General features: G+C 40.3%; 1 protein-coding gene across 3 annotated transcripts in view; it reads right to left on the bottom strand.

The window, feature by feature from the left end:
* DGKA (diacylglycerol kinase alpha) overlaps positions 1–20,696 on the bottom strand; it is a 148,889-nt gene that overhangs the window by 48,969 nt on the left and 79,224 nt on the right. Inside the window, exons 1-3 of one of the 3 annotated variants that reach the window (XM_018560791.1) lie at positions 1,137–1,373; positions 921–1,011; positions 712–779 (exon numbers count right to left, since the gene is read on the bottom strand). In XM_018560791.1, the coding sequence (XP_018416293.1) occupies positions 712–779; positions 921–993 (141 nt within the window). In that variant the 5' untranslated portion in view covers positions 994–1,011; positions 1,137–1,373. The other 2 variants (XM_018560793.1, XM_018560790.1) reach the window with 2 other exon arrangements.

Here is a 20,696-nt window from a genome sequence, read left to right as displayed (position 1 = left end):
TATATAACCTTATAATTAGCAACAGACACTTCCTCCAGTTTGTGTGGCTCACTGTCACTATCATTCTTATCTTTTCTTAAAATGTACGGCCAAGTAGCATAGCACAAATACTGGGTCAGCGTATCCATGTGACATTAAAAAAAATGATCTATGATTTTTTGGAATTTTCTGGACTTAACATACATATACAGACTTCATTATAAACATGAAGTTTTATGTTGTAGGACCATTTGCCCCAATTTGTATTTAACGTTACCCTGGGCTCCCATATTTGTACAAGGGAACGTGATGTATGCAGTTAGGAACTAAAGAATACTCTCTACTAATATATTATATATACCTCAAGAGAATGTGATGAATAGATGAAGGTTCATCATTATGTGTAACAGGGTCTTTAAGCAACATTTGCATATGTAAATCAGGTTGATGCCCTTGATAGATACAAAGGCATCGTAAAATAAAGGATAACTTAGGTGCGATGATCCCATGAAACAAGTGGAACTGAAACAGCTAAAGGATGTAATAACTGTAAAGGGGATGGATAAAAATCAATTCAGCTTACTGCAACTGTGTAAGCATCCTAGCAATTGCTATTTGCAAGCAGTACAGCAGCAATAGCTGCAGAGGAGGTTGTATATTCTTCACATTTGCACATACACTGATTATTAAAATATGTATTGCCAAGAGATGGAAATGTGTTGAAGATCTCACCTCTTCGGACTGGTGGGTGTCATCTCCATAAAAATCCTGCAGAACATCTTGAACCTTTTTGGTACTATCTAAAAACAAAATAGCATTTGATTTCAACATGTGTGTTTCTGGTATAATTTGTTTGCAGTCTTCTTCTAGGAAACCTCAGGATGACAAGACACTGACGATGCAGGTCTATGCTGACGAAGGGAGAGGAGATATTTACTCACAATCAATGTACTTCTGCAGCTGGGTGAACTCCTCTGGGCTCAGGATTGCCCACTCCTTATTCTCCTCGCTCATTCTGGCTCTGCGACAGCCCTGCGGCAACACAGCAAAAACGCGGTGAGACGGATGATCCAAAGCAAGGAAGGGTAGAGAGAAATAGATCATGAGAGAGGGTAGAAGCTGCCTGTGGATGAATGGGGTGTGATTATAGCTCAAACCTTGGATTACATATTAGCTGATCTAACACATTCTCCCCGAGTTTCCCAGAGCCGCTGTCCTGCTGTAATAATGAGACAGAGACAGATTGAGTGGCAGAGTGACAGAAAAGAGACAGAGAGGGGGAGGCAAGAAGGTGATGGGGAAAGCAGATAAAGCAGGGAAACACACTGGATGTGGAAGGATGTGCTGCACCATTTGTACAGCCTGAGTTAAAGAAAAATGGGCAATAAATGATACAGGATAGAAGAAATTTCAAGTGAAATTACAGGACCAGGCACAGAAAGTAGATATAAGTAAGACCAATCTAGCAACCAGTAGTGGTATAATGCAGAAATATACAGAACTCAGAGGAGGGGATGGAACGACAGAGTAAAGATATGTCAGAACAAAAGATCAGAGCATGGAAAAAGCCTTGAACCGAGGCAGATTAATGACTTAAGAGTTCTCCATTTAGTGCAGAGCAGCATCAGCATCATAATTTGCTGCAAGAACTAGACACAAATCAAAAACCCTTAAAGGGCACTCTATTTCCATTTTAAAACATACATGTCAGAGCAGTTCACAGCCACAGTTGTAAAGCTGTTCATGTCTGCTGTAATCTGATCAACATGTATTAAGCAACAGAATGTCACATCTGCAATATCTACAAGCAGAAAAGAGGTTTCCCAAATATCAGTAATATACGTCTCTGCCAGCGGCGGCAGTAATTTGTCACAGCACATGCAGTAATGATACAGTGATCGAGTCACGATAATTCTATTCATCATCACACATGCCTGTCTCCTGTAATTATCATTTGGAAATATGCTTCAGTTATCTGATTTAAGATAAAAGGGTTATTTACTAATGCAAACTCTAAGCCCCCTTTTGACTCCAGTAGCTGGAATTCTACCTGTCAGCAGCATTAAAAGTAGATATTTTACTAGTTCTCAATATGGTACACATAACATATTTGTTCTAAAAATAACCCTGACCAATCAGAGGAAGCCTATATAAGTCTACAGCTGTACGCTGACCACACATTAGCATTTTAGTTTAAGTGTGAGCATAGCCAAAATTTGTTTAGGAATTTTGTGTAAAGTAGGGAAAAGTTTAAAGCCCTGACCATTTATTTTTTTGCTGTCTGGGTCTTTTTGAAAAAATATCCTTTTCTGAACTTCCTGTCCTGGAGACAAAATAGAAAAAGATCTCTAGAAAGTGAGGGGAATTTCCCTCCTAGACAACTCTCACCAAAAAATTTGATCCTATAAAGAAAAAGGTTAACACTCACCTCTTGTTCTGGTGACAACATTGCATTATGGATTTCCCATCACTTTCTGTCACTGTGACAAGGGTCATCAGGACAAAGAGAGAGGGCAAATTCAGGAGCACAGCAATAAAAATTGTACAGGGGTGTTCTAATTGTTCCCTATCTATCCAATAAAAACATTTTGGCTTTACAGACACTACGCCCCCCCTTTCTTCTCCCCCTTTCCCCTGCATCTTCTTTCTCTAGCCCAAACACCACTTCTAACCCTATAACTTTTCACCCCTATACTCCACAAACCCTATAACTTTGTCTTTTCCCCCACCGACCTTTCATCTCCCTAGACCACACATTGGAGGGAATTTATAAAAACTGGAGCAGACAATCTGGAGCAGCTGTGCACAGCAACCAATCAGCTTCTCTCTCCAGTTTGTTTCATTAAGATTTGAAAATGAAAGAGAGAGGCTGATTGGTTGCAGTGCACAGCTGCTCCAGATTTTGTTTGCTCAAGTTTTGATAAATTCCCTTCACTTTCTACTGTGCCGCACATGCTACACACCCCCCACCTTCATTCCCTTTTTGCCTCTACCTCCCCAATCTTAATGACCTCTTAAATTCCCCAACCTACACCCATCTATTTTAAGGACATACACACAAGCCAATGGAAAACACTACCTGCTCCCAGCTCCCTATGTCACACAGACACTACAGAACTTAAAAGTAAAAGAAGACAAAACGTGGCTCTGAAGCGGAGTCCCCAATTCTTTACTGGTGCTGTATTATGGTGGATACTGTGACGTTTGGGGAACTTAGCACATATGGTGAGTGCTTAAGGAACAGTCTTGAAGCCATTTTAAACATAAACAGGACAGTCTTTTATCTATTTCATCACATGCATTACATGCTGATGTCATTAGTACAATGAAGGGGCAAAATTATTGGAAACAAGTACTTATAAATATAAAACACAGCATACAGACTGCTAATGTTTCAGCAAGTAGACACCGTCTCACCGACCAAAGATTGTCACTCATGGGTAAATGGCTCTCTCAGCCTCTTTGGCTGTCTTCCCTGTGCCTCTAGCACACACAGCCACCTGGCTCTCCTCTGACTTCTGGGTGGAGTCTTACTGACTCCTGAACACCTCTGTTCCTCTTCCCAGCTGGAGCCCAGAACATTAGCCAGCACCCTTTCCATAAGTGCTGTGCACAGGTGTGCAATTAGGTGCTGGCCACTACTAAACAATGGACCCAGGAATGGAGATTTCATCCCTCCCAATTCTCTTAGAAATCTCCCATTTCCAGAATCCCGTGCCAAATCCTGGGAAGAACCACAAAGTCAGCTCTATCCCAGTACAGGAACTTGCCTCCTGGAACTGCTCAGCCCCTCTGGCTGAGAGTCCTGGGTGACTGCAACCCCCAGTTCTACCGTGGGATTGCCACACAGTACACCACAGTACATACATTTTTACTATTGCCTTTGCATCATATATTGAAATCACAGTCGAAAAAACAACTGTCATGTGTTATTCAGATCTCCATGTGCTTGCTTTTGTCAATATAAATGTTATGGGAAAAACATGCTTCATCTTTACTTTCCCCATTACACCCAAATGAATATAGTTACAGGAGTCACTGAACATAGAGACTGGGAGTTCTGACTTTACTCTGACTGGACTGAACCCAAAACTTTTTTGTTTTCGTATTCGATAAAGTAAGGGAAGGTTATAACCAGGGTCGGCCTTAGGCCATTAGGCACCCTGTGCGAGAAAGCTTTACAGCGCCCCTCAGTGACCACATCCCCAGTAACCACACCCATTTCCCCCAATATCCGCACCGTTTAAAGACTCCTATTTTGTTAAGCCGCAAACAACAATCTATTAAAAAGTATGATAAAAATAAAACTTATTCAAGTATTATTATACTTCTACAAGTTATTAAACTTGTAGGCACAATATAAGTATTCTTATCAAATAAAACAACAGATGGTAAACAATTAATGTCAAACTAAAATAGAGTCTATAAACAAAGTGTCAGGTTGTCATGCCGTTCCCTTTTTTCAAGTATATCTAGAAAAGTAAAAATAGAAAACAGAACACAAAACCCAGACTACGTTTAAATTATTGAACTACTATATGTCCAAATATACGAAAAATTTATTCCGGCACATAATAATTTGTTTGAGGCCGCCATCTTGGAGGCGGGGAGCATGACGTTACATGATGCCATGCATGCGTGGCGTCAGGTGACGTCACACGCCGATATAGTTGCCGCCATCTTGGTGTATATGTAGACGTGCGGTGTTATATGACGTCATGCGCTCTGCCTCCAGAACACGCCAATGGCTGAATCCAAAAAAGCAGAAATCCTCAATTTCTTTTTCTGCAGCCCCAGCACTCAATGAATGGAAAGCACTCAGTACAGAGGCTTCCCCCATTCATTCAGAAACTGCTGATCGTAAAATATTTACGATCAGCAGTTTCTGAATGGGGAGGAGCCTCTGTAGTGAGTGCTTCTCCCCATTGAGGAAATCTTGAATGATCAGGAAGTGATGTTAATCACAGCCTGTTCATTCATAACTGGGGACACATAGTACTACTAATAGTTTACAAACACTGAAGTGATCAGATCGCTCCAGTGTTTGTCCTTCTCACACGGAGGATCGGTAAGTATCATTGATATTTACCGATCCCCCGCTCTGCCACGCACAGAGCCGCTGTCATCCTGCAACTGACAGGATGACAGCGGCTCCTCTCCTCCACGCTCAGCCATCCTGACAGCTGCGGGCGCGGCTTCTCTTCCCCTCACCGCTCGGCCATCATGACAGCAGGCAGCGCTCACTCCTGCAGGGGGGGGGGGGCGGGCGAGGGAGCGCTGTCATGACGGATGGCCAGCGGTGAGGAGGAGAGAAGCCGCCCCGAGGACGAGCTGTGTCGGCCGCCTGTTGCCTTTGTTGCCATGGCGCACAGCTCGCACACCCCTAAGGCCGACCCTGGTTATAACCCCTATCACTTTTTCTGCCATCTGTGTCCCACTGGGAAGTTATTCCTCCAACCGTGATAGGAAATCCCGCCAAAGGGAGGAAAATCCCTGGTGATTAGCAGGATCACTAGAACTAGTGTCCCTATTGGAAGATTTCCCATCAATGCCTGTTCCGACAATTCCTGACAACCCAAAATATGGAATTGTCTTTCACTTTCAGTGATAATGGTCATCAGGACAAATAGAGAGGGTGAATCTCTCTAACAGGGACACAGACAGCAATAACAACCCGACAATCTCTCTACAATCTATACAAAACTAAAACAAAAATTAATTTTGGCTTCAGACAAATATGGCATGTCTAGCTATCATGTAGTAGGATTCACTAAAAGAGGTGATTTATACGGGGAAATCGTTTGGCTGCCCTTGACAGGGCAAATATATTATTTATACCAGGAAAAAGTGGTAACCATATGCACCTCAACTCACTACGGTGCGTTGTGGCATGCTGCAACAGATATAATTTGTCTACATTGACTGATCAGTTTATAGACAAATACAAATAAATAAAGTTTTTGTTTAACTGCACCAAAAATGCATGTGTAACTAGGTCTTCACTGCCATCACTGTTTGCTGGAAAATTTCTGACCAGCTCCTTCAATTTTCTGATCGAAGGATGCCGGAAAGAAGGGTACCAACAGGGCCACCCACTGTGCAAATTTCACTCAGTGGGTGGCCAGCTTAACAGTATAGGAATAGGATTAATAAGATAGGTGTTGTTTTTTTGTTAACATTATGTTACTACATAATAAAGCCATAATGTGAAACCTATCTAAGAGCATTTATGAATATTACTGAGAAATAAAGCTACACTGCAACCCACAGTAGCCAATCAACTGTTTTCTTTCGTTTCTATTAGGGTTTTTCACTAAAGGGTGAAGAGTTTGGAGAATGCAGGAGAAGTGAGCAATCGAGGACAACATAGCTAATTTGGAAAAATTCTCCAATTCAGCTCACTTTCCAGTTCATCTATGTTGTCCTAGATTGTTCACTTCTCCTGCCTTCTCCAAACTCTTGTGAATAACCCTCTAAATTTTGTAAGCTAGACTCATGCCATATTACATCTTCTCACCTTTTTTGATAGCATCTGAACAACTTACAATGCTATAAAGTCCGCAAGTATAAAGAGTTTCCCAGAAAAATATGGCTGACTCTCGCTTGTCTTATGTAATTCAAACCTTTTTTTTCTGCTTGGAATACAATGCATTATGCTGCAAGCCCAAACCAAAAAACTTGTTATTGATGATTAATGAGGAAGCTGGCAGCATGTCCTATCCTTGCAGATCACAGTTAAAAAAATAGCAGATATTCTGCCTTTATACAACAACAAACAAGCTAAACAAATTAAAATGGGTTCAGTTCATCACATTAATTCTAGGGTATCTATGGATTTACTCATATCACTCTTTAAGCAAAAACTCCATAGTACATAATGAAAATGCTGATTAAAGTGACACTGTCATGTGGTTAAATAAATAGGACCTGCAAAAGAAGAGACTTTATACACCCCTGTCCCACGTCCCAATCCTCCACTCTTCCTCCTATTCCATAACTGTCCCACCTAAAGAATCTTCACATTCAACATTTCCTGTTGTGTCAGATGTCTGCATCCCCTGGTGTGTGGTGCTGTGGTGTCTTCTGCTGACCGCTATATTACACTTGTCTCCTATAGTGAAGTAGGGTCCGTGGAAGGTAACACAGCTGGCAGCGGGTGCGGGGGATAAGATTTAAAGAGGCTGTTACTCTCAAAGAGAGCATAGAGTGCATGAACGGTGGTGGAATGGGTGAGTAGAAAGCGTCTTCTTTTTCATCTCCTGTTTTTAACAGAAAAACAGAATGGCTTTGAGTCTCTGAAAATATATATAAACCTAAAAACAAGACATGTTTACAGTATTCTGCAGCATACCAGTTCAAAGATAAGGTGACCGCTTGTTTATTTTATTTTCACCTGGTGATCCTGCTAGTAACACCTCCTGACCTGTCCTGCGGTGACAATGTTTACACACCGTACGTCTATCAAGGATCCCGACCTGAAAAAAAAGAGTAATTTCAGGGAGGTGCAATTCTCATTTCAGGGAGGTGCCCTCTGTAAAAAAAAAAATCACAGCATATGAATGAATAGCTAGATTGCTATTGGCTATTGCATCCACCCTCTGCTGCTGTCAATCTGCAGAGGAGGACCTGAAGGAGAACTTCTGGTCCACCTTTGCTGATTGACAGCAGCAGTGGGCGGGTGCAATAGCTAATCTGCTTTTGGCTATTGAAAATTCAAATAGCCAATAGCAATCTAGCTATTCATTTCTACGCTGTCTTTTTTTTTTATTCTGATGGCGGCTCCGATATCAGAATAAAAAAAAAAAAAAAAACGGACAGCAGGGAAAGGGAACCTTTCCAGGAGAAAATTTTTCTCTCCCGGGCAGCCAAGAGGCACTATCTTATAGCGGGAGACTCCCGGAAAGTCCAGGAGAGTTGGGATGTCTGGTCTATGCAGGAACAGTGTTGTTGTTGTCACCCCAGGCTGCTTGCTCCCATTTTGAACTTCAGGCTTAGGAGTTGAGACCTGCATGTTCAGCCTGCGTCCATAGACTAAACTTGAAGAAGAACAGGACATGCACCTCCACCTAGGACGCCGGAGCATGATTTAGAAGCCACCAGGAAAATAGCCAGGTGGACTTCAAGGAAATATTAAAAGGTGAGTATAACAACCATAATAAAAATAACAAGGTAGGTATTCCATCAGTGTTAACCCCTAGGCTAAAAGTTTTTGCCTGGTGTTTACATGACATAATTGCACATTTTCTTTCTTTTTGATCCTTGGAGAGCTGATAATATACCAAGTAGCTGGTCTTCTAAACCACACAACAAGAACAGTTTGTTTGTGCCTGTTCTACTCTTTGGGAGTAAGTGGGAGTCATGCCATGTTTGTACTCACTCATACTGATGACAGATATGACATGTTGAAGAACAATAGTTCTTTATTAAACAGAATTTCACAATATGCCGCTGAAGGCCAATGCAAATCTGGGAGAATGCAATGCATGCTCCAAATGAAAAATGAGACACAATACAGTTGTAAGCAGTAACATCTCTATAAAGAGGAGCCAGAAATAGAATAGATCCAATAAAAGACAGAAGATGAGTTTCAGTTTTAACCAGGATTCGTTTATATTTGAGAAGATACCAATAATATTTCTCAATATCAACATTCTGCACTATATCTGTTCTTACGCTTGAAAGGGTCTTAAAGGCAAAGTCCACTATTTAGAAAAATAAATAAATAAATGCACACTTCTTCATAAAAAAAACTAATTGCATTTATGATTTTTTTTTTGTATCAGAGCCAGTAAAGCATTGTAACCGTGATCGGTGGATCAAGGGTGCAATGCTTTGGCTTCTGCAGACTGTTCCACCAGTCCATGTCTGTACCTCAGTACAGACATTCAGTAACAAGGACAGAAGAAAGAATGAGTGGACTACAAGTGCAGTGGCATCACCACACTTGTATTCCATTGAGAACTACAAGTGCCTCTGACATGGGGAGAAGAATTGCCTAATTCATGTAAGGGGGGTTATGTGACGTGACCAAGTTTCATGTTTTGCCCTGAATATGGGTGTAACATGAAACATGGTCAGAAAAGTAAATGAATCCTTTTTTTGTTGCTTGTAGAAACCAGATTCTAATGTATAGGACAATGAAACTCGAAATCTGACTGGCTACTATGGACAACAGCAACTCTTTTTCCGTCAGACATTATTATGCTTACAGCCTCTTAATGTTTTCCAAGTACTGCATTTAGACAGTCCAGAGAGCATCCCGGTATTTTTAAAAAGCCATTTTTATGATCCTGCTACGGCAGGATCATAAAAAGCATGTATAGATATGAAGAAGAAGTTGTAAAACTGACAATACTAGTGTTATGGGACTCGCAAAGCGGAAACATGTCCCTGAGCATATATATTGTTCTAAGGGAATGCAAAAATAGTCTAAAGATGGAGCAGATATTGATTCCAAAACATGTATCAACAATGTACTTCAATCAACGAGGCGGACAATCATTTTATTCTTGTCTTTCTGCCTGGAAACAATGAACCACTCCCGCTGTCTATTTCATGACAAGTGTATGCTTTGTGAATGTTCACAGCTATCTTTGTATTGCTTTCCACATTAGGAGATAAATTGCAAAACAGTAATTCCCCAACCGACGAACAGACAGTAAACAATAAAGTAAAAATGGCTAAAGCTATAGAGCCACTCCAGGAAAAAAAAAGTATTTAATAAATTGAAAATGTAATGATATTCAAGAAAACATTGCAATCGTACTAACTAAAATCCACACGCTTTCAAGTGTCAGGACAAATGTCAGGACAAGATGAAAACATAAACAAATTCAATACATTTCTCCAACACATGCCTATGCTTTGTCCCTTTAAAATGCTGAAAGTACAGAAAAGTACTTGTTGATCTGCCAGAAATCCAGTGTGTGTCCCTGCCTGCTGGACTACAGAGGACCGCCTATGCCCCATCCTCTTGGTCTCGTTACACAAGCATACACCAATTTATTTGGTCTCCTTCCACAAGCATACACCAATTTCTTTGGTCTCATTCCACAAGCATACGCCAATTTCTTTGGTCTCATTCCACATGCATACACCAATGTCTTTGGTCTCATTCCACATGCATGCACCAACTTCTTTCCCAGAACAATGCTGCTGCCTTTGCGTAGGTAATTTGCGTAGGTAAAATGCTCTTGGGAGCTTCTGGGGGCATGCCTACATCAATAAGAACTGAGCTCCCAACAGCTGCCCCTGCAAACATTTTACAAACCTGGTAATGATGTCACAAGAATTAAAAAAAAGTAAATTCCTGACACAAAAACAAGGTGTGAAAAAACACTGGGACATGATTTAGAGGGGGAGGTTTGAGGGTACATTTGGGTAATGCATGGACATATACTTTGATATAATCGGAGTTTAAATAATTATTTGCACCAGGATTCATAGGACCTCTTATGATGCACCTGGTCATGACAACAGCCTCTTGTGACTCTAAGCTATACAACCTCCTTTCTGTGAGTGTGGGAACCAGAGAACAAAATGGCCTGAAATTTGTTTGGTTTAGATTTAGGATCTTCTAGAAGATGAGGTGCAGAGGATGAACGCTAGAGCTTTTTGGCATATATTCTGATACTGTTGAGTAAATTAACTGCAAAAATGTTCATGTTTGACTGGAGTACCAGTCAGAATTGAAGCATGGAGTAAAATATTAGCTGTGAGGAGTCCACAGTGTTGGTTACTTTTGGCTACTTTTCAAGATTTTCTTGGAACACTAAAGCAGGCACTCAGTACCCATCTGCTAAAATTACTACAGCACTATGCATTTCCCATAAGCATAAAAGCAACATTAAAATGTTTATCATTACTTTTAACCAATGTATGCAATTTAATTAAAATGTGAACATTAAAAATAACAGAGGTTTATTGGATGATGTTTTAATCCCATTTACAGCCAAAGAACAATGTGCTAAGTACAGTAACGCATAGCAAGCAATCATTATTCACTACTGATTGATGTGACTTCAGCAAAGTGAAACTGAACTGTATGGTGACTAGTTAATGTACTCTGCATGCTAAAGCGGACCTTTACACTCAAAAATCAAATTCTACCAATGCATCCCTCTATGTATGATGATTAATAATAACATAGACATCTCAGGTGTATAATGCTGTGATTTGAAAATATTTACACTTGCAGAGCATTCACTTCCTGCTTTGAAAGCACAAAATGACCTCAGTTTGCCAAAGCAATGCACACTGGGATTGCATTGTCATTAGCAGAGCATTGCTGGGAAATCTCCTCTGTAATCTCAGGAGATCTCAGAGAAAGGCATTTTCTTCCCCTGAGATAATGTGCATGGCCTAGTCACATGTGCCAGAAAACCAGGAAGTAAAAGGAGAGCTAGTAATCTGCCCTCAGTAAACATGGCCACTGTTAGAAAACTGGGAAAGAAAAGAGAAACAAGGTATGCAGAGAATACAAAGCCAGCAATTATCTAGAAGTATGTGTTTGTAGATTGTCATTACTAAACATTTCTAAAGGTGTGTTTGTTGTTATTTTAAAGATACGGGCAAAGGTCCTCTTTAATTTGCTCTTATAAATAAGTGTCACCTACCAATATGGCCAAAAGTTGTGGACAGCTGATCATGACACCTGCAGTATATGGCCAAAAAGTATGTGGATATCCCTCCAAACTAGCAGTTTATCTGTCTTCATTGAAGGTTTGTTAATGCTACAGCATGCAAATACATTTTCGGCCAATATATTTTTAGTGGGTACACATAAGACCTTGTTCAAAAGGCAATAAAAAGCTCAAAGAACAATGAACTGAAAATGTGAACAGTGATCAAGGTCCTGAAATGTTAGGGGTTGCCATCGAAAGATAAGCTTACAATGCAGGGTTAGGAGCAGCGAAAGGAAACATGGATCAAAAATAAGGGTGAGTGGGTAATTATGAACTCTTCCAAGAGGTCCAGACATTGTTAAATGGATTAATGGTGATGTTTTACTGCGCTATGCATTTGTTTGTTTTTTAAACATTGTGTAAGCTAACAAGTGAAACAATAAGCTAAAAATTGAAAACAGCCACGAATGGAGCAATTTAAATTGGTTTGCACTATACCCCACCTGATTTTAATAGGATCAGTATTTAGACCAGTTTTGGGACACGACCTGGCACTCCCACCATATATGGGCAAACGTCCCCTCTGTTTGACAGCTCCTGAAACAATTTAAAGGGTAAGAAGGTAGGTCTTTAGAAATGCTTTGCAGGACCAAGTACTGCATTAGCAACTTATAGTTTATTTCTAGGGTTGAGACTGTAGTAGCGCTTTTAGATGAGGAGACCCAGATTTGGTCCTAGTCATTGACGGTCACTGCACACCCCTGTGCTGTCTGGGGGCTGAGGTGTAGAGTCTTTCAAATGGAGACGTTTTAAACAATTGTGGACTACCAACCTTGGGGCAACAGTTTTCCAAAAGTCCTTTTCTAATCCAACATAACTGTGCCCCTGTGTAGACCAAGCCAAAGCCAGGCCCATAAAGATATTGTGTGATGAGTCTGGTGTAGAGGAACTCAATGGGCCTACACAGAGTCTTATCCTCAACTGTACTGAATACCTTTGGGAATAATTGGAATGCTGATTGCCAGCAAGGTCATTTAGTCTAATATGAATACCTGACCTCAGATTTGCCTAGTACAAATTCCTGCAGACATATTTTAAAAATCCTGTGGAAAGAGTTTCCAAAAGAGTGGAGGTTGTTAGAGCTGCAAAGAGGTTGCCAACTCCACATTAATGGCCACAGTTTTGGAATGGGATATCTAAGAAGCTCATACAAGTGTTTTGGTCAGGTGTCCACAAAGATTTGCTCATATAATGTAAAAGGCAGCTGAGATTCAGTGGTGTGGATATACAATGTCTGATGCAAAACAACAAAACCCATAAACAATTATATTATTATGTACTATAGATAATTTAACCTATTCATATTAGCAGGGGATAATTGTAAATCTATTGCTGCAGTGTACTGGACGTGTATAACATACATGTACTATGTACTACATATAGAGTACACTGCAGCAATAGATTTACAATTATCCTCGGCTAACATGAATGTGTTAAATGATCCATAGTACATAACATGTAGTTGTACCTATTAATATTAGCAGAGGATAATTGTAAATCTATTGCTGCAGTGCATTGGGAATATGTACTGTATATACTGTATCTCACAGAAGTGAGTACACCCCTCACATTTTTGCAAATATTTTATTATATCATTTCATGTGACGACACAGAAGAAAGGACACTTTGCTGCAATGTAAAGTAGTGAGTGTACTACTCTTCCAAGAGGTCCAGACATTGTTAAATGGATTAATGGTGATGTTTTACTGCGCTATGCATTTGTTTGTTTTTTAAACATTGTGTAAGCTAACAAGTGAAACAATAAGCTAAAAATTGAAAACAGCCACGAATGGAGCAATTTAAATTGGTTTGCACTATACCCCACCTGATTTTAATAGGATCAGTATTTAGACCAGTTTTGGGACACGACCTGGCACTCCCACCATATATGGGCAAACGTCCCCTCTGTTTGACAGCTCCTGAAACAATTTAAAGGGTAAGAAGGTAGGTCTTTAGAAATGCTTTGCAGGACCAAGTACTGCATTAGCAACTTATAGTTTATTTCTAGGGTTGAGACTGTAGTAGCGCTTTTAGATGAGGAGACCCAGATTTGGTCCTAGTCATTGACGGTCACTGCACACCCCTGTGCTGTCTGGGGGCTGAGGTGTAGAGTCTTTCAAATGGAGACGTTTTAAACAATTGTGGACTACCAACCTTGGGGCAACAGTTTTCCAAAAGTCCTTTTCTAATCCAACATAACTGTGCCCCTGTGTAGACCAAGCCAAAGCCAGGCCCATAAAGATATTGTGTGATGAGTCTGGTGTAGAGGAACTCAATGGGCCTACACAGAGTCTTATCCTCAACTGTACTGAATACCTTTGGGAATAATTGGAATGCTGATTGCCAGCAAGGTCATTTAGTCTAATATGAATACCTGACCTCAGATTTGCCTAGTACAAATTCCTGCAGACATATTTTAAAAATCCTGTGGAAAGAGTTTCCAAAAGAGTGGAGGTTGTTAGAGCTGCAAAGAGGTTGCCAACTCCACATTAATGGCCACAGTTTTGGAATGGGATATCTAAGAAGCTCATACAAGTGTTTTGGTCAGGTGTCCACAAAGATTTGCTCATATAATGTAAAAGGCAGCTGAGATTCAGTGGTGTGGATATACAATGTCTGATGCAAAACAACAAAACCCATAAACAATTATATTATTATGTACTATAGATAATTTAACCTATTCATATTAGCAGGGGATAATTGTAAATCTATTGCTGCAGTGTACTGGACGTGTATAACATACATGTACTATGTACTACATATAGAGTACACTGCAGCAATAGATTTACAATTATCCTCGGCTAACATGAATGTGTTAAATGATCCATAGTACATAACATGTAGTTGTACCTATTAATATTAGCAGAGGATAATTGTAAATCTATTGCTGCAGTGCATTGGGAATATGTACTGTATATACTGTATCTCACAGAAGTGAGTACACCCCTCACATTTTTGCAAATATTTTATTATATCATTTCATGTGACGACACAGAAGAAAGGACACTTTGCTGCAATGTAAAGTAGTGAGTGTACAGCTTGTATGTCAGTGTACATTTGCTGTCTCCTCAAAATAAATCAACACACAGTCATTAATGTCTAAACCGCTGGCAACAAAAGTGAGTACACCCCTAAGTTACCCACTTGCCATTCACTGGGAAATGCAAATACCATCACAAGTAATCTACAGAAACTATGCATGAGTTTGACCCACTAGCAGAATTGGGTCGATTCTGAAGTCAAAACTGGGAAATAAATGGACAGCTTCAATAAAGTTCATTACACTACACCATAGACTTCTTAAGTGATCAGGTTTTTTCGCTGGGTTCAATCTGGGAAATTTGTACCCCATTTCCTTGTAGTCGATTGAAAACACCATTTTATGCCTTTGAATGCTTTGCAATTAAAAAAAGAAAAGAAATAAAAAATGTGTATTAGCTAGCTTTATGTGTTTTGAAACACAACAAAGGGTAGAATAAGTGTTTATCATAGATAAGCCCGCCAAGGGCTGAACACCTGTGCACATAGATGTTTGTATACAGGAAGAGAAGGCAACCTCCCTATTTGCTGCCTCAAGAAGAGTTTACACACAGCTCTGACTGCAAATAACCCCACGTTCCATGACAAACAAAACATAGTACCATCTGACACAAATGTGGGTTATGAAATGCATTGCATTATGCAGAAAATGAAATGATAAATTACATCTATTTGAAGTTGTCTGTCAATAAAAATACATTCCATTTATACAAAAAAATATCCCACTGACCACCTGTTGAAGAGTTCTTATTTTCACCAACTATTCATCTTGTGTAGACATGGCTACCCAACAACCTAAATCCCTAAAGTTGACTATATCCTCATCTTTCAAACTGGAGCATAAATGAGAGATTACACAGCACATACATTTGCTGCTAGAGACTGCAGCTCAGTCAAGAACCAGTGTGAGAAACCTGATGATCCTGACTGAGATGGATTATATAAAACCCAAATTAAAGGAAAATTAAGTGGACTTCCTGACTTAGCAGAGTTGTAGTGTTTGTGTTTTCTGTGCTCACTGACTGCTCTTGGTTGCTTTTATTGATTCCCTGTATTTGTGCAGCGTTGCCCCTATTATACAATACTTTACGTAGTACATAATCAATCATATCCCCTAAGGAGCTTTCAATCTAATATCCTTGTATGTACACACTATGGGGCCAGTTTGGTCAGATGCCACAACCAGTATGTTTCTGGGTTGTGGGAGGAATCTAAAAAATATTCATAGAAAAATGATGCCAGCAGGGGTAAACAAATAACACTTACCTGGTTCTAAGAGCACAGCACCCTAGTAATCCTCTCCAGATCTGACTAACACTTATACCACAAAGGTATTAGAGGCAATCACTATCTGCCTAGCTATACATCTAACCCAATCACAAATTTAAGACTAAAAGAGATGTGAAGAATCTCTTTTACCGTGGTATGCAAATTCTAACATGCAGCATGTCTGAGGCTATAATAGCTTTATATATAATCAATTTAAATATTTTCCCGCTAACAATGGAAGACATTTAAGACATTTAAGCTCCATTCAAGTGTAAGTTACCTCAAAGCATGTTTTTGCTTTCTAGAAGGCTGAAAAGTTAGTGAATCAGCCACTTTTGAAAAAAAAAAAAAAAGCTAATAACCATTGGGCATGAAAACATCTCCACATTTATGGTAACTACCCAGCACCCAACTTCCCCAGAAGGCCCCCCCATGATATTTGTAAAGCTAAAATGTTAACTAAAATCAGGATGCTGTTTTGCCATTTACTTTTAATAACAATTTAAAAAAACACTGTATTTCCTGATTTGCTGTTTTGTGGGGGATTATGCAGTGAAAAATGCACCATACAACACGCTATACCATCTTAGGTTGAGGATCATGACAAATGTTGCACTTTTTTTCTTTACATTGCCCAACTTACACTGAGCTGAAATGTATAACTATTATAAAGGGAGAAATCCAGAAAGGATACCATAGGATAACATTTCCTCTTTGAAATCCTGACTTGATCTCACTTTATAACTTTTGTGGTACAGCTGTGACTATTTTATGTCAGTTATGTTACATCATTCCAAACTGATTTTCTATGTTTATACCATGGAAGGGTTTCTACCTTTTTCCCCTAATACCATTGTTTTCTCCCCCTTGCCCGCCCTCATTTTAAATTTTTTGTTTTCAATATGTGCAGTTGTTCATAACATGTGATATACAGTATATGGGGAAAAGCTCATAGAAGCACATCAGAATACAGTACCAACTTATATTCTCCAAATGTCGTATTCCAGTGCTTCCCTTAAACAAACAACCTTACAGGTTTTCTACAAATCTTGAAAATGAACCTGATGTGGCCTCGACCATGTGTAATGTAACAACAGTGCAGTGCACGTACCTTCAACAGTATGTGTTCGTCTTCAGTTGATCCCTGTGCCGTTGCAGATCCCACTTTGATCCTAGGTCAAGGCTGTTTGTAAAAGAATGGGACTTAATATTAACTTAGGTAGAGGTCAAGGTTTCATGTACAGCCTCTTGCAATCCCTAATACAGCAGCACTTAAAATGGGAGAGGAAGGGGCAGGACTGGGAGCCAATTACTGTGCTGCATGCGAATGTGTTGACAAAGAATATGCTGATAGGAGAAAAGAGCAGAGTGGCAAAGAGATAAGCTCATCAGTTTGCTGCTTCTCATTTCACTGGCCAGTCACAGGCTGGGGGTGGGAAGGAGATCTGTGTTACTTAACTGGAGCAGAGAAAAAACAGGTCTCATTCCCTGCCCAACAGGGTTGTACTCTGTATCAGAGCTGTGTAAAGCCACTCTGGCAGAATTGGTTATCACTGCTCTCCTCTTCTCTCTTGTCTATTAACATGAGCATGATAATTCATATGAATGTAGACTAAAGTATTTACATATTCTGAACAAGCAGTAAAAGCACTCTGAAAACGAGCCCTGATTTACCTCTGTAGCTATAGGCATTATGGAGAAATACATTCACAGCAGAGGCACAGAAATCTTACGTTTTTTTTGTCCTATTACTTTTTATTGCCCCAAATCTTGGCAGGCTGCTAGCCCTCTAACGTAAACACATAGCAGATGTTTCTAAGTGGTTAGAGTCTTTGTTTTGATCTTTGAAAATACATTACTTAAAATTAGGGATGCACCAATACAGTTTTTTCAGTATGGAGTATGCGTACTGATATTTATCTTTCAGTGCACGCTGATACCGAGTACTGATACTGCCCCAGTCCAATCAGTAATAGAAGTCACCAGCACTCACATTTAATGTGCAAGAAGCATATGCGCATGCGTGATAGAGCCAACGTTTCAGGGCCGCGCAGGTTCCCTTCTTCAGGGCGACATTGTGACAAAGTCGACCCGAAGAAGGAACCGTGCACAACCCCAAAACGTTGGCTCTATCACGCATTTGACACATCAATATAAACGCATATGCTTCTTGCACATTACATGTGAGTGCTGGTGACTTCTATTACTGATTGGGCGGCAGGTAATGACACACAACAAATGATTATTTTTCCTTCACAAGCTCAGAGAGGATTATTATTAAAGGGTTATTAAACCCTCGGGTGTTTTTGCATATATCTACTGCTAGCGAGCAGTAGATATATGCAAAAAGTGTAAAAAAAAAAAACTCTTTAAAAGCGGTTTAAACCGCTGTGTCCTCCCCGCGCGCTCCTGTCCGAAAATGTGAAAATTCTCGGGCGGCCACAAAACACCTTGGGGCGGGCGCATGCGCAGTTCACATTTTCGACCGGGAGACGAGGAGAGACACAAGGTAAGTATATGGACGGCGTGCACCCGCTTGCAGACACCGTGGGACAGGAAATGCCAGCAAGCACACAGGAGTAAGCGCTGGATCAGAGACCCGCAGCAGCGCTGCAGAGACAGCTTAAAACGACAGGAAAGAAGAAGAAGATCGGATTAAGAGACATCATTTAAGGTAAGTGCTTTAATTAACATTGGGGGGAGGGAAAAATATATTTGACTCTAATGCCACTTTAACACACAGTACAGTACACACAGTCACTCTGGCGTGCACGGCGTACTGTGTCAAGAGTAACTTGCCCAGACCACAGTGAAGTCCCTGCCTGCACACCACATGTCAGTCACTGCCTACAGCCTGCCCCCTTTAGATTGTAATAGACAGGTGGTGTGTGGGTATTACACTACTACTGGCTTGCTCGATGCTGATTGGCCGGGTTAGCCAATTCCCTCGCGGCCCTCACCCAAATACTCGGTATCGGCACAGATACCGATACTAGTATTGGTATCGGTGCATACTAAATTAAAATAACATGCAGCTAAAGAGGTCAGGGATGGCTTGTTTTAAATCTCTTATACCGCTGTAAATAATTTGATGTCCATAGTCTGAGCACAGGTTAACTTTGAAGCCTACTGTTCAGGTATGGCTCATTTCTAGCAGTGCATGCCGGTAGTTATACTTTACAACAGCTGTACTTTGGTAAAGTCTTATTAATAGGGGAAACTCATAAATAACGAAAAAATTCTGCAATTCTGTAACATAACATACGTTCGTCATTCTGTAAGCTATTGTAAAGTAACGAAAAAATGTCTTTGTGTCTGCAGTTTTTTATCCTTACTGGATAAGCTGTGATTTGTTATACCAATACGTTTTCACATCAGAGCGTTTTCAGGTAACAATACCAACAGATCTGCAAAGCATTCATACCAAGGGACAATTAAAAGTATTAATTGAGACCCAGCTCCAACTAGTATGAGGAACTAACTAAAAAAAAATCAGCATAAGCACTGAAGATGGCAGAATAAATGGAGCCCAGAAACATAAATGAGACAATTCTGCTATTCATCCCACTTTACTGACAAAATATGTTAAAGGGAATGCATAGTGCTTTTGTGCATATTTTCTGGTTTTATTTTTAGTAAGACTAAAGAAATAAAAGTAGATCCCTTTAAATGAAAAGACTTGCCTTGGTCACAAGCTACACATCAAAATTTGCTAGGAAAATTTGGACTTCTTCCTGTCATATTCTGTAGCAGGAATACCACCAGCTGCCGTTGTATGAGAAAGAACTTAAACTAAACAGACTTAAAGCTGCCAACTCCTGGATGAGCAAATGTGGTCTAAATAGAAAAGCCATGTGTGTTCTTACTCGAATCTTGGTGTGCTTCATGTATTTCTTCCAGACCTGTGCACTAATTCAGCATGAACCTTAAACTTTGTGCAGATGCTTCCTGTAATAAAGACCAGTCACTGCTGCTCTCTCCTTGTGCAGGGTAACTGGCCTTATATCCGCCCCCCCATCTCTAGTTGTCGGTAGGCAGCCTGTAGTGATTGGGGTCTGCTGAGTCCTTCACGCAGATCTGCTCTCTGTACAGGCACAGAGATGATGTCACTGCTAGACATGTGCAATTCATTTTGTTACAAATTGAAATTTCTGTCAATTTGGACATTGGGATACATCCGAAGTTCCGAATAACAGAAATAAACATTGCATTGCGGAGTTTTTAGTTTTGTTCAATTGTCGGCCGACGCTGGAATTACTTCTTGGGACATTTTTTTAAATTTATCTTAAATAAAGCAATTGTCAGAAATTTGTGTTTTGTTTTTTGTTCAATTAAATAATTTATTTAAGGTGTTGTGTGTTTATTTACATTTTATTTAACCCTTTAGTGAATGAGTAGGGGTACAAGTACCTCTTACTCATTCACAAGGGGGGCTGGCATCTGGGTACCCCTTTATGAAAGGGGTACCCAGATGCAGATGAGCCCCCCTGCCCACACAGCCCTACAACCACCGGGTCAGGGTTGTGGGGAAGAGGCCCTTGTCCCAATCAGCAAAGCTCCCCACCTGGAAAAGCACCTCCCAATGCCGAGGACATGTGGCCTGTGGTGTATGGTGTAAGGTGACACCAAGTGACTTATACTGCAGCAAAATCACTAGTTACCGTATTTTTCCTCCATAAGACGCACCCCCCCCCCCCCCCAAAAGGGGGGGCAAAAATTTTTGTG

This window comes from Nanorana parkeri, unplaced genomic scaffold, assembly GCF_000935625.1.
Source record: "Nanorana parkeri isolate BGI_ZX_2015 unplaced genomic scaffold, ASM93562v1 scaffold478, whole genome shotgun sequence".
NCBI lineage: Eukaryota > Metazoa > Chordata > Amphibia > Anura > Dicroglossidae > Nanorana > Nanorana parkeri.
This window is presented reverse-complemented; position numbering and strand designations above follow the sequence as displayed.